A 15,523-nucleotide genomic window follows, 5' to 3' on the forward strand; every position below is an offset into this window, starting at 1 on the left:
ATTCTAAGTTTCTGGGCTAATATCTGCTTATCAGTGAGTGCATATCTAGTGACTTCTTTTGTGATTGGGTTACCACACTAAGGATGATATCCTCCAGATACATCCATTTGCCCAAGAATTTCATAAATTCGTTGTTTTTAATAGCTGAGTAGTACTCCATTGTGTAAATATACCACACTAAACAGCTATTAAAAACAATGAATTCATGAACTTCTTAGACAAAAGGATGGAATTAGAAAATATCATCCTGAGTAAGGTAACCCAGTCACAAAGAACACACAGGGTATGCACTCATTGATAAGTGGATATTAGTTGAGAAGCTCAGAATACCCAAGATATAATTCACAGACCACATGAAGCTCAAGAAAAAGGAAGAAAAAAGTGTGGAGATACAGAGACAAAGTGTGGATCAGAGACTGAAGGAAAGGCAATCCAGAGACTGCCCCACCTGAGGATCCATCTCATACACAATTACCAAACCCAAACACTATTGTGGAGGCCAGCAAGTGCTTGCTGACAGGAGCCTGATACATCTGTCTCCTGAGAGGTTCTGCCAGTGCCTGATATATACAGAGGTGGATGCTCACAGCCAACCATTGGACTGAGCACAGGGTCCCCAATGGATGAAAGGACCAAAGTAGCAGAAGGGATTTGCAGCCACTTAGGAGGAACAACTAAATGAACCAACCAGTACACCCAGAACTCCCAGGAACTAAACCACCAACCAAACAGGAGGCAACCATGGCTCTAGCTGCACATGTGGCAGAGGATGGCCTTGTTAGTCAGCAATGGAAAGATAGGTCCTTGAACCTGTGAACTCTTGATTCCCCAGTGTAGGGTAATGCCAGGACAGGGAAACTGGAGTAGGTGGGTTGGTGTCAAGGGAGAGGGGAATGTAATTGGGATTTGGAGGGGAAACCAGGAAAGGGGATAACATTTAAATGTAAATAAAGAAGATATCTTAAAAAAAGATATTGCAAGATGCACATGTAGACTGTTAGGATCCAGTGTTGGCTTGTATTATAGTTATATTGCCTCCTATTCATTCTCCCACATGGATTCTTATGTAGAGAGAAGATAATGTATATTTTTAGTACATGAACAGGCAAAAAATTGAAGACCTGAATTGATTCTAAAAGGAAAAATGTGACTTTGCCAATTACCAGGAATAGACCCATCAGAAATTGTGGTAGGTTTACTAATGCTGAAATTGCCTCCTTATTTGTATAAGATGAACATTGGTAAAAAGCTTATGGTAATTTTGGGAGAGAAATTGTCAGCAAATAACCAAGAGTAAGAGACTTCAATTTATAAAAGAACCAATTTGGATTTTCTTTCATACTACAAAATGAACACCAATCTGAAACCCATTCATTTTATAATGTTGCAAGTAAATCAGTAAAGTGAGATTATATGTCAGAAAAAATAAGTAAAGTTTCTCAGAGCATGTATGATTCACTTCAAAAATCAGAGTTGTATGATATATATATCAGATCCCACCAAGGACTACCAGGCCCTCAGGCACAGGTAATAATGAGATAGACCCTCTCTTAATACAAAGTGCAGTAAAAGTTTCAGAGTTTCATAGGAAACACCCTGTTAACAGCAAAAGTTTGAAGAAAGATATCTTTGTCCTTTGGAACAACAAAATAATTATATAGATTTATTGTATCTATTCAATGTGTAACCAAAATCTATTACCTGTGGAGTATAACCCAAAGGGTACCCTGAAAAATAAAAATAAAATTTGTCAAATGGATTGGCTGCATTTTGCAGAGTTTGGAAAGTTAAAGTATATACACCAAAGTATAGATACATATCCAGGATTTCAATGAGCTGTTGCTCTAAGTTTTGAAATATCGGCTCTGAACTTACTTATTAGATGTTATGGCTATTATGAGCAAACCTGTGCAAATTAAGACTAACAATTCTCCAACATATTTCTTCAGTAAAATGAAAATGTTATACTTGTCCTCTTTGATATCCGGTCCTTTTTATACAATGAAAAGCACGTTACAGGTTTACCACACAATTCTACAAGTCAATCATTGTAAATATATATAATTATGCTTTAAAAGAGATGCTCATAAAACAGAAAGGTGTAACAAAGACCCCCAGAGATATATCACATAGTACTTTATTAAGAATAAATTTTGTAAGTGCTAATGAGCAAAAACCAACAACTGGTGAGACACTGGAATATGGGAAAAACTGCTGAATTAAACCAGTCTCATTATTTTAAGGATGTGTTAACTTCAAAATAGAAGGCAGGAATTGTGCTGTGTTGGTGGGAGGGAGGATTTGCCTTTGTTTCAACACAAGAAGAAAAGCTGTACGTTCCATGAAAACTAATAAAGATTAGATTTCCCTACAGGAGACCTCCTGGAAAGCTTGCTTGAAGACATGAAGAAATAAACTAAGGAAATCACCAAAATAAGTAACATGAATGCTGATACCGTTACATAGGAACAGCTCTGAAACTGGCTGAGATATCAATATCTCTATCCTGGACTTCAGCTACATATAGCAAGTACATCATGTTGGCTATAGAGTCCTCAGGAATTTTTTATTGCATGTCATCTTTTCATGGAGCATAGTTGGAAATTTATATTTGAGTTTGGCTATACAGTCCAAATGTATTATAAAGTTTTGATTCATTTCATTTGGTCAAACATTGAGCAGATAATTATCTTTAGCTGATTTGTGCACATTCCATATGCATTAATGTAGTAATGTATAGTGCCTTTAAAGGTTTATACGGTTACAGAGCAAAAGGACCAGACACCAAATAAGATAAGACAAATATTACAGGTGATGTAGCTGCACAAACTGCCATAATTATGTTTCCTCAAAAATCTGCATCTTGGACAACTTCTAAAATACTAGCTAAGATAATCAAGACTTAGAAACTGTTCGAGCCAGGACTTGAGTTAAGCCCTTCACTTTCCTGTCACATAGAGAATGGACAGTAAATGATACAGCTAGCTTTCCTAGTACTTAGCCAATATCCTAGTTTTCCTAGAGCCTCCAAAAGATGCCATTGTCCATATACAGCCAGAAGCAATCCTTAAGAAAATGACTCCCCATTCTCAAGAGATAGTGGTGAGTGGGTTTTGGTCATTCAATGTGTGGTGTATGATTGCCATCTTTTAAAGGGTTGTCAGTAACAATTTGTTAATGGTCTTGGTCACAGAGGAAAGAAGGCAAAATACTCAGGGATCTGTTTTTCCTCTCCTCTCTCATTCTTTGTCTTCTATCCAGTGTTAGGGGAAATAAGGGGAGACATAATGAAAGAAAAAGGGGAAATGTAGAAATGATAGAGCAAAAGGGTAAATTACTGATACCACATTTAAACTGAAGAATAACAACAAGCCAAAAAGTTTTACATTGGTTTAGATCATTGTAAAATAATACAAATTAAGATCATATTTTGCTACAACATACTGCCTATAAGTTTTAACTCTTTTCTGAGGTATTGTTCCTATGCATCTCATTTAAAAATGTAATGTGACATTCTAGCCCCTAAAATATACTGCTGAAAACTGTTTAGAATAGTGAAGAAGTAAAAGATAGCCAAAAATCTATCAAATCTGTGGCCATCTAACTTACTGGTTTATTTCAGAAATAAGCTTTATTTAGTCTCCTGCAGATGTTTTAAAGAGGAACAGATAACAGATAACTAGAAACAAGCAATATTTCCTTATCAGATATACTCTAGATACACAGATGATCTTCAGACACCTCAGAGATCTACATACTGTGGCACTTAAAGATGTCTCATTCATAAGATGCTTATCATGACCGGGAGACACAACTGCTTTTGAAGGGACCTCCATATTACTTTAATGAATATGATGGTCATCCAAGAACCTCCTTATGGAGTATTCTCCAGATGCAGCAAAGCTAGACACTTGAGAAAACAAACAAACAAACAAACAAACTACTGTCCTTGCTTCAGTTTCAAACAGAATGCTCTCCAAGCAATGGACAATCATGGCACAAAGGATGTCAAATGCTGAAAAGGTAGGCACATTTTTCATAGTTCCTGCTTTACAGAGAACTCTATCAAATACACTGGTCCGGAAGGCTCACGACAGATACTCCATATTTCAATGAAAACTCAGGTGACTTTCCAGGTTTCAAGCAACCCCTGTAATTTCTGTAGTTTTGGAAGCTTCTTGTCCTACACTTTCTGTTTATTCAGGTAATATATATCCTTCTCTAATATTTATTCTTCTCAGGTCTCTGATGGGGTTGAAGATTAGAAAGTTTTATTCTCAAAATTGATCTCAATGTGTTTAGGATCTGAAAATGTTTTACAGTCTAAAAAGATATTTATAAGTTGATAAATGCAAGTTATGATGGNAAGTGATTCAGGAACAGTACTTTGAAGTCTCCAAAATAGAGATAGTGGATAGAGAATGGAGCACTTTATCCAAGGGTGATTAATACAAATGGACTGGACATTGGGAATATAATTCTTACCTGACAGTTCTCATCATTTTTCTTAATGTATTTAGTTAATCAATATTAGAGAAAGAACCTTTTTTTGACGAAGAGGGGGAGACATTGGAGTGATGTCTTATGCACTGGGTAAAGATTATCTGTATTAAACAAATCATGGTTTTTGAAACCTCAGAAATATGCTAACAAGCCAGGTTTGGGGTATTGTTAAAAGTCAGTGATTTGTAAACACTTCCTCTCTCAGCTTTTTATAGATTTAAATAAAATGCTTATGGCCTATAAGCATTTTATTTAAACCAATATATGGCTATATGTCATAAGGTGAGACAGAGAGGAAATCTGAAAAGTGTCAGTCAGCAGAACATTTGCCAGTCCAACAGAGAGGAGGAGGCTAGACCCAGTATTAGAGTCTGAGAGGTAGAAACCATGTGATAGACATAAAATAATATGTATGGGTTAATATAAGTTTTAAAAGTAAAATAGAAAGGAAAGAAGGAAGGGAGGGATGGAGGGAAGGAGGGAGGGAGGGAGGGAGGGAGGGAGAGAGGAAGGGAAAACCGAGTAATCAGAAACAAATGCTAATTTAAATCAAAATCATGTCTTTATTTAGAGAAGGGTGGGCATAGAAAGTCCACATGGTTAAAGATCTATTTGAAATTGTGTTTTGAGCAGAGTGGATCTACTGGCATTCTTCTACATGCAGACATCCAGTTTGACTAGAACCATTTGTTGAAGGTAAAACATGAAGCTATTTTTCCAGTTTGCATCTCTAGTTTCATTTCAAAAATCAGGTGTGCATATATGTGAGGATTTATGTCTGAATCTTACATCCCATCCCATTGTTCCACATCGCTGTTTTTCTGCCATTACACTGTGTGTATATTGTCATATCTATATAGCAATTTGAGATAGGGTATGTTGATACCTCCAGAAGGTCTTCTGTTATGCTTGAGTTTTCTAATCTAACTTTGGTTATACCTGTTTCCATATGAAGGATAAAAATGTCCCTTCAATAGTGACTTTACCTAAACCTTGTCCCTGTCCAAGGCTCCACCTCAGCCACAGAGTCAGTTTAGGCTTCAAACCTCTGNCTCCCCAACAGCCAGATTTGAATTTCAAAGTGCAAGATCTTGGGTAACATTCTCAAATTCTTCCCAAACTATTGTGTGAATGCTGCCAGATATTTTTGCCTCTAGCTAAGATGTACTTGTCAACTGGCATAGTCACCATATAATCTGGGGATAAAGTTAAGGCCTAGCAAATTGCCAAGACCTTCAAAATCCAAATTTCTTCTAATTACAGGAAAGTCTGTGACAATGTCCTTGTAAAATAAATCCATATTACTAATTAGAATTCCTTCTTCTTTGATATTGTTAGCTGTTATAGTATATTAACCAGAACCATTTACTACATTATACAAAGAGAAAACAAAAGTCCCTTCAAGATTTGTTTTTTTATTTATTATTATTTTCTTTATCTACATTTCAAATGCTATCCCGATAGTTCCCTATACCCCACCCCCGCCCCTGCTCCCCTACCCACCCACTCCCACTACTTGGCCCTGGGCTTCCCCTGTGCTGGGTCATATAAACTTTACAAGACCAAAGGCCCTCTCTTCTGAAAGATGGCAGATTAGGCCATCTTCTGCTACATATGCAGCTAGAGACTCGAGCTCAGGGGGTACTGGTTAGTTCATATTGTTGTTGCACCTACCCTACAGAGTTGCATCCCCCTACAACTCCTTGGGTACTTTCTCTAGCTCCTCCACTGGGGGCTTGTGTTCCATCCAATAGCTGACTGTGAGCATCCACTTCTGTGTTTGCCAGGCACTGGCATAGCCTCACCAGTGGATGCTATATCAGGGTCCCTTCAGCAGAATCTTGCTGGCATGTGCATATTAGTATCTGGGTTTGGTGGCTGATGATGGGATGGATTCCTGGATGGGGTAGTCTCTGGATAGTCCATCCTTTCATCTTAGCTCTAAATTTTGTCTCTGTACCTATATCCTTGCATGGGTATTTTATTCCTTATTCTAAGGAGGAATGAAGTATCCACACAATGGTCTTCCTTCTTGGTTTTCCTGTGTTTTNCAAAATGTATCTTGGGTATTCTAAGTTTCTGGGCTAATATCTGCTTATCAGTGAGTGCATATCTAGTGACTTCTTTTGTGATTGGGTTACCTCACTAAGGATGATATCCTCCAGATACATCCATTTGCCCAAGAATTTCATAAATTCATTGTTTTTACTCCATTGTGTAAATTTACCATATTTTCTCTATCCATTCCTCTATTGAGGGACTTCTGGGTTCTTTCCAGCTTCTGGCTATTATAAATAAGGCTGCTATGAAAGAATCATATTGTAACTTTGAAAAGGACTTCATTTAGTCTGTAGATTGCTTTTCATATGATTGCCATGCTTAATATGTGAATCTCACTGAACCATGAAGTTGGAAATTCTGTATGTTTTCAGATACATTTTTATATTTTTATATTTTTATATATTTTCTACAGTGCCTCATGGTTTTAATATTCTACTGTTTCATTTACTTGCACAATTGCTCCAAATTGTGTACATTTAAGGCAATTAAAAGAGGTCTTGTTACCCTGACTTCATTCTCAGTCCATTCGTCATTTTTACATAGGGGATTCGGTGATTTTTATGTATTAATTACATATCTTCATACTTTCCTGAAAGTGTTTATCATTTGTTGACATTTCCTGGTGGAAACTTAGTGTCATTTTCATACAAATGTAACATCTGCTAATAAATATTCTTTGACTTATCCCTTTCCTATTTGTATCCCCTGGATGGGCTTCTGTCTTATTGCTCCAGCTAAGACTTCAAGAAATATATTGAATAGGTAAGGAGAGGGGTGACAAACTTGTCTTGCTCCTGATTTTTAGTGAAAATGCTTTAAATTATTCTTCATCTAGGTTGATATTGATTGTGAGCTTATGACAAATTGACTCTATTATTTTGAGGGGTGACTTGTACCTATTGTGTTGCAAGGACTTTTATTATGAAGGTTTTTGATTTGTCAAAGGTCCTTTCTGCATCTAATGAGATGACAATGTGGTTTTTTTTTTTCATTTTTTCATTTTGTGTAATATATTTAACAATTTTCATAAATTAAGCTATGTATGCATCCCTAGGATGAAGCATACCTGATCATGTTGGATGATCTTTGTGATGTGTTTTTTTTTAACTTATTATTTTATTTTATTAGATATTTTCTTTATTTACATTTCAAATGTTATCCTGAAAGTTCCCTATACCAGCCCCCCCACCCCTGTTCCCCTACACACCCACTCCTACTTCTTGGTCCTGGCATTCCCCTGTGCTGGGTCATATAAAGTTTGCAAGACCAAGGGACCTTGCTGCAGATTTCCATTCATTCTCCTGGATTTCTGGCCCTCTCCCCTGTCTCTCACCACACCTGATCCTGAGCTCCCTCCTTCGGTTCCCCATTCCCTATACCACCCAGTTTCCTCCCATTGATAAGTGAATATTAGCTATATAAATACAAGATATCCATGATATAGCCCACAGAACAAAGGAAGTTTAACAAGAAGGAAGGCATAAGCAAGGGTGCTTGAACCTCATTTAGAATGGGGAATAAAATATTCACTGTGTAATAATTTGAGGAGTATCAGCATTAACTCCTTCTTGAAACTCTGTACTAAAATCATCCAGCCCTGGGTTGGTTTTGGTTGAGAGACTTTCAATTACTGCATCCATTTTTCTTGGGTTGATAGGTCTGTTTAAATTGTTTATCTAATCCTGATTCTACTGTGGTAAGTGACATATACCAAGGAAGTAATCCATATTCTTTAGATTTTTTAACTTGATGCAGTATTAGTTTTTAGAGTGTATCCTATGATTCTCTAGATTTAACTGCTTTCTTCTGTTATGTCCCCCATCTCTAATTTTGTTAATGTGGATCTTCAGAACCCATCTGTTCATTATTTTGGCTAAGAGTTTGTCAATCTTACATATTTTTCTCAAAAACCACCAACAAAAAAAAACACCAACCAAACTAGCAAACAAACAAAACACAAATCTTTCTTTCATTGATCCTTTGTATTTTCTTTCCCTTAGGTTATTAATTCCAGACTTGAATTTACTATTTAGTGTCATATAATATTTGAAGTATTTTTCTTGTTTTATAGCTTTAAGGTGAACAGATGAGTTACCAGGGTAAAATCCCCGTTTTTTCTGTGTTGGTGGTTAGGGTTATAAACTTTGCCTTTAGAACTTAGGAGTAATTTACATATGGCTCTGACCATGTGGGTTCTAGAGGTTTCACCTTTTCTCCCATAGACATTTCAGAGAAACTCCAATCCATAGGAACATACCAGAGGTAATACTCAGTTCACACTCCAAGTACAGAAACCTCTTCTGCCTGTTGATGGTACAATTTACCCACTTTGGCATGACATAATGCACTATCAAGGAACCTAAAAATTTTGCTTTCATGTTTTTCCAAGAAGACAGCCACAAGAAGAAAAATGGGTATATACTTCTCTCATTTGGACCTCTAGGTTGATTGTAAGCAGAGCATTTAAGTGCTGCTGACACTGAGACTCCACCCCTCAAATAATTTCTATACCTCCTTATGGCTTTGAGGCAGAATGCCAGTTTAAAAAGAATCAATCCAAATCAATCCTTTCTCCATACCTCACACATGATACTGAAAAATGAAATTATGTAAATAGTCTGCAAATCTCAACAGACCTGACAATATGACAGACATTCCACTTATGAATGAGACCAGGAACAAATAACTAAGATACAACATCCAGAGATGCATATATGTTAATATATACATATATAAATATGCATGCCTATTTCTGAATATAATCTGCTCATTCTATATAATTTACTTGCATGTATGTTTTCAAGCCTCACTATTTGGCACTGAAAAACCAATTGGTGTGCCTAGTGTGCTCTTCCCTGGGAAGATCACGGATTCCAATCCCAGGTTTCCTCAGTTTCCTCTTGTTCTTTGTGTAGGCTTAAACCATTGTAGCGTTTGTTTGTTTGTTTGTTTGTTTGTTTGTTTTTTCTGATATACAATGGTGTGGCCAGTGATGTAGTGTAGGTTCAGTTCATATTTGGCCAGTCTTGTTTTTGAGACTTTATGGGTACATCTTCTGATATTACTAAAGGAGATAATCCCTTGGAAAACTCCCTCATTTCTCAGCTCTTAGAGTTGTACCACTCCTACTTCAACAATGGTCCTGAGCCTTGGATATGGGACTGCTTTGTAGATATTCCCCACCTAAAAGTACTGAGTCTTCAGCAAATAATTTCCCATGAAGTTAGAGTATATCTAATAAATTAGGCCATTCTTTTTTTTAATCATTTTATTTACTTACATTTTAAATATTGCCCACTTTCTGTTAAGAAGGCCATTCTATACTATCTAACCTCTTTATATCTCCCTAAGAAGGCTGTGATGCATCAATAGTCTATATTTCCACTGTTTTTGTTTTTTGTTTTGTTTTGTTTTTGTTTTTGTTTTTTTTCTTTTTTTTTCTTTTATGCAAAGCTCCTTTCAAGAATCAACTGTATCTTTCATTGGACCAAGAAGAAAATTTTCCTTATCACATGTCCCTAACCTACCTACAGAGAAGACAAACAAAGCAGAGATAAGGTAAGTCTCTGGAAATGGGAAAACTAGAGGTGTCCTTGTGTACTAGCAGAGGGGTCCCTCCCCTTAGTACCTCCTTCTCCCAGCACTGAGGTATAAAGGCAAGCTTTCCCACAGTGTTCACAACCTTCTGTCACAATGAATACACTCCTGTTCCTGGCCCTTGTGGGTCTTGTTCTATCTTCTAGAAGCTGTGAATCCCACCACTAAGGATCATTTTTATGAACACTCCAATGCCCTCTTTCTTCCTCCAGCAGTAGCTCTGCCTCCAGTCTTTCAAGTTTCTCTGTAAGCTTAAGGTTTATTACCCCTTCCTCTCTCATTCACTATGAAATCAGAAATGAAAGTGTATGGTTCCAGGAAATGAACCAGCAGGTATTCTGCATGGGTCCAATAGACTGGAGATAACTCAGCCGAGGTTATATGTACAAGAGAAATAGTCCTAAGTTGAAAGTTGAACTCTTCATTATGCTAAATATTATCTTAAAACTTTAAACTTAGGAGTCTGGAACAATGACTTTTATTAGGACTGATATATATATATATATATATATATATATATATATATATATATATCCTCCCTTGTGACCCTCAATGACAGAGTGGCCACTGTGGGTCTGCACAGGCCCTGTGCACCTTGAGCTTCAATGGTGAATTGAACACTTCTACTTTCTTTACAATGTTACAGAACCAATCAGGATTCTATAGTTATATATATATATATATATATATATATATATATATATATATATATATATATATAAAATATATGGGCTATATTTCCAGGATTCTTTGAAGATAGAGTTCAAACTACATTAAACTTTTTAAGCTCTGTAAAACACATCAAAGAAAGCTAAAGGAGGGTAGTAATTCAACCATCTCTGCATCCTATTCCTACAAGCTGAGAACATCACCTGCCCTTTCCCTGGTAACCCATCAAAATGTAGTCACCTACAGAGTACTTTGCTACTGGAAATTTAAGATGATAATCTCAATGATATACATATTGAAAGCAAGGAAAATTGACTTTAGGAGAGAAAGAACCAAATTCAATATTTGCACATCACAACTCTCCTACTTCTGTGATATTAAGAAATTCCTTTTTCCTATTCCAGATATATTCAGCAAAAAGAGTTCAATAACTCTGAGCTACTTGCAGGTAATGGAGAGGAAGATCCTAATATGCTTCTCTTCCCAAAAGCCATATCCAAGTGAGACTGGGAGAGCACAACATCAATGTCGTGGAGTGCAATGACCAGGTTGTCAATGCTGCCAAGATCATCAAGCACCCCGACTTTAATGGGAGGACCCTGAACAATGACATCATGCTGATCAAGTTTGCTTCCCCTGTGACCCTCAGTGGCAGAGTGGCCACTGTGGCTCTGTCCAGCTCCTGTGCACCTGCAGGCTCTCAGTGTCTCATCTCTGGCTGGGGTAACACCTTGAGCTTTGGGGGTGAATAGGAAACTTGGTATGCTTCCTTTAAAATTTCCCAAAAACAATCAGACTTCTACTCTTAAGTCACTGGGTTCTAAGATGCAAAATCATTGCAAATACCTACAGTCCACCCAGTTTTGCAGTGGGTATTAGACAGAGTTGCACACAAAATGACCTTGATCACAGAATATAAACAGAACAGATGAAAAAATTCTATTATTACTTCCAGAATCGACATCAATAATCACTATTCTGGAATCCAAGTTTCTTTTTGAGCCTTAATATGTATAATAATGCCCAGGTAACAGAGAGAGTTCACCACTGGCATGTTGATCACTATCCTGGTATGAATCACTTTCCTTTTCATCTTTTCCTCAAAGTGAACAACCCCGACCTGCTCCAGTGCCTGGATGCCCTAGTGTAGTCTCAGGCTGACTGTGAGGCCTCCTATCCGGGAAAGATCACCAATAACATGATCTGTGTTGCCTTACTCGAGGGTGGCAAAGATTCCTGCCAGGTAATTGGCTTCAATCTCAAAAAATAATTTGTTTTCCTAGGATTGGTGTTTGCATGCCCAAGTGTATGAGGCAGGAAGTTCCCTGTAGTAGCTCCATGTGAAAGTGAGAAGGGTTATTCTGGAGGTTATTTCAACATGTCAGTCAGAACAGAGGATGGGCTAACCAGGGGAGGCAAAGCATGGCTAAAATGGCATCTTCAGGTCAAAGCAATGTGGTCCTTTTTCCTTGTGCCTCTTCCTTCAATACTGTATTTCTCCTTTCCAGGGTGACTCTGGTGGCCCTGTTGTCTGCAATGGACAGCTCCAGGGCATTGTCTCCTGGGGCTATGGCTGTGCCCTGAAGGACAGCCCTGCTGTGTACACCAAGGTCTGCAACTATGNGGACTGGATTCAGGACACCATTGCTGCAAACTAAGCATTCCTTTTATGTCATTATGCCAATAAAGTGAATTTTCTCTTACTTTCTGTGTCTCTGACCTCTTTATCCTTTTGTCTGTGGGAAATACCTTACTATATGAAGTGATTTCTCATTACCATTTCAATGTTGTTTGCATCCTACATCTCCAAATACATTGCATGGAATAATATTTCAGCAGCAGTATCAAAGAAAAAACTAAATGGTGGTAGGATTACAGGTGATTTTCTTTTAGAAAAACAAATATTCATAAATTGAGACTAAAAATGTTCATGTTCACATGACATTTGTTTTTACTTGAGAAGTCTTTTGTTATTTTAATATGCATGAAAATAATTTATATACAGTTAAGNTACAAGAAAGTATCAGTTCAGCCCTTGTGATTCCTGAACATCAGGACTGTGGAAAGAAATTACCTAAACATTTAAAAAAAAAACAGGACCTGCAAATAAAATAATCTGATATAGTCTGTATTAGGATTTATGAAGAGTCACAAAGCTCTTGCCATTTTTCTTGAGAGAGGTTTTTGCCAGTAGTCTAAGTGTTCCTTTTTAGCTGTGGAAGAACAAACAGGGATAGCCTTGACTAGTCCTCATGTTGATTCAAAGTATCCGTGCCACTCCACATGCTCATAGTTCCTTAATAAAGCAGGCCTGTAATGTCATCACATGAAAGGAGCTCACAGTCACCAGTAATGATGTGTTTCCTAACAGCATCCCCTGTGGCTCTTTTGTGGTTCTGGAGGCTCCAGGGCAGGCAATATTGTTTCATCAAGCACATTCCTCAGGCCGGTCTGTGTGAGTATAGAGCAATCCACATATTTGACAGCCTTCAGATCCCGCACCAGCTTTTTACCAGTCTCTGGAGTAGCAGGTTTCTCTTGATTCTTGGCAAGTTTCTCTATAGTAGAAAGGTCACCTCTGAGACCCATTTGAGTCCCAACAAGCAAGAAAGGAGGCTTTGGACAGTGGTGAGTTATCTCTGGCACCCACTTCTCTTTTACTTTTTCAAATGAGGATGGAGAGACCACTAGAAACATACTGGAAAACATTTGTCGCAGGATAACTTTGCAGTCATAGTCTGCCATAATCTTCTTGTCTTAAAGTATCAAAAAGTCCAAGAGTGTAAGGCTCCCTACCAATCTCAAGAGTGACTGCATAGTTGTTGAAAATAGCTGGTTCAATTACATACTATGATGGAAATTTGTTCTTTGAATAGGATATCAGTAAACATGTTATATCAACAGCATCATCACTGGCAACACAATTGTCTGCATTATAGAAANAGTTTTATATCTACTGTTAATATTTCAAAATCTATGTTGATCTCTGCTTCTCCACTGGGGATACATGTGATTTTTAAACCAACACTTTCATTAACATGTACATTGTTAAGTGACAAATAAAATATACTTTAAACAGGAGATTTATCAATGAAAGCTTCCTTTAAAAGTGAGGTGATTCATAGGCACCATGGCTTTGTGGGACTGTTGTTGACCCCTCTTTTAGAGGCTTGCATAACACTTTCTGGTATCATGAAACCTAATCTTCTGGAAGAAGTTATTCAAGTCCATTTGGCTTAGAGGTCTCTGGTCCTGTGTCTGAAATGCATGGTGCCTTCAACAAAAAAGAATTACTTTCTGCCTCTTGTGGGGTAGCCAAGTGCAGTAAACAATAGCTCATAATAATGTTTCAAGTGTTTCTTGTACAACCCTGAGAAACAACTTGAAAGAGGGATTCTCAAAAAAGGGCGTTAGACTTCTGTTTGATGGTCTGTGGCTTTTGGAGGGAGTAGTCTTAGCCCAGGTAAGAATTCATTAATTTGATAATATATGTGAAATAAAAATGTATAACATATATGAATATATATATATATGTATATATATATATATATATATATATATATATATATATATATATATACACACACATATATACTGTGCCTTTCTTTTAAGCTTTATTGTTATAATTCTGTATCACATTTTCAGGGATCCTAACTGTTATTTTATCCTCCTGCTTTCTTTGTCTGTATTTATCTCCCTGGTTTTTTTCTCACTTGTAGCTTTTCCCATTTCCCCAGTAAAATATTCTGTATCCCATTATTCCTTTTCCATTGCTCTTCCACTTCTCTATCCTGGCATTGGTCTCTTTACATTCCTAAGTTTTATTTGTTTCTCCATTTATTTTTGTTGATTTTTGTTTCTTTTCCTAGGTATTCTATAATACATACTCATATATTAAGATTAGTAGGTAGGTGCTCCAATATGTGACATTTTTAATTTGGGTGTGAGCTAGGATATTTTCCATTGTTCCATTTTTTCACCTGAAAAGTTCATGATTTCAATTTTTACAAGTTAATAATATTCTATACTGTGCATTTACACCAATTCATTGTTTACTAATTTGCTTTACATTTAGATTTTTCCATTTCCTAGCTCTGATACCTAACCTGGCACTAACCTGTGACTCACTTATTGAACTATTCAAGCCTGAACAACATGAGGGAAAGTAGACTAGTACTGGGAACCAACAAAATACCTAAGGCTAGTGAAGAAATTTTGAAGAGAAGCCTATAATCCTGCCTTTATTAACTAGGACACTACAAAGTTACATTCTAAATATTTGCCCTTATGCCTACACTGATGTGCAGTCTTCAGTTTACATATAGAAATGTCTCTTTGTAACAGATGTGAAAAAAAAAGTATTGTAACCAATAAAAATGTGAACTTGTGGAATCCAATCCCAGTACATTTGTCTATAAAACAATTCTTGCTCTGATGGTTTAGAGAACATTGTGGAGAGAATTTGGAAAGATTTTTAAAAATCAAATAATAAGTGAGCATGCTGTGACATTGTATCTCCAAGTTATGTCAGTAGCTACACCCATAAAGTCTCACAAATATGATGCCTACATATAAGCTGAACAAGGAAAACAGTAACAGAGATGCCAAAGTGAACATGAAAATTTTCATGAGATCACATACAACCTTAAACAATGAACCACAGGTAATAAGGAATTCTGAGAATGGGAGAAAT

The 15,523-nt window shown here is 36.9% G+C and overlaps 1 protein-coding gene, 1 pseudogene and 1 gene segment (V, D, J or C); 2 read left to right on the forward strand and 1 right to left on the reverse strand.

Annotated features, from left to right (window-relative positions):
- Positions 1-1,835, forward strand: part of LOC110316060 (anionic trypsin-2-like) — a 15,325-nt gene extending 13,490 nt beyond the window's left edge. The window contains exon 5 of the mRNA XM_021190145.1: positions 1,788-1,835. Within this exon, the coding sequence (XP_021045804.1) occupies positions 1,788-1,835 (48 nt within the window). The remainder of the gene's footprint in view (positions 1-1,787) is intronic.
- The window catches only part of LOC110316504, a 359,339-nt gene that overhangs the window by 115,121 nt on the left and 228,695 nt on the right, over positions 1-15,523 (forward strand).
- Positions 13,195-15,523, reverse strand: part of LOC110316062 — a 3,228-nt pseudogene continuing 899 nt past the window's right edge.

The sequence above is a fragment of the Mus pahari genome, chromosome 2 (assembly GCF_900095145.1).
Source record: "Mus pahari chromosome 2, PAHARI_EIJ_v1.1, whole genome shotgun sequence".
Taxonomy (NCBI): Eukaryota; Metazoa; Chordata; class Mammalia; order Rodentia; family Muridae; genus Mus; species Mus pahari.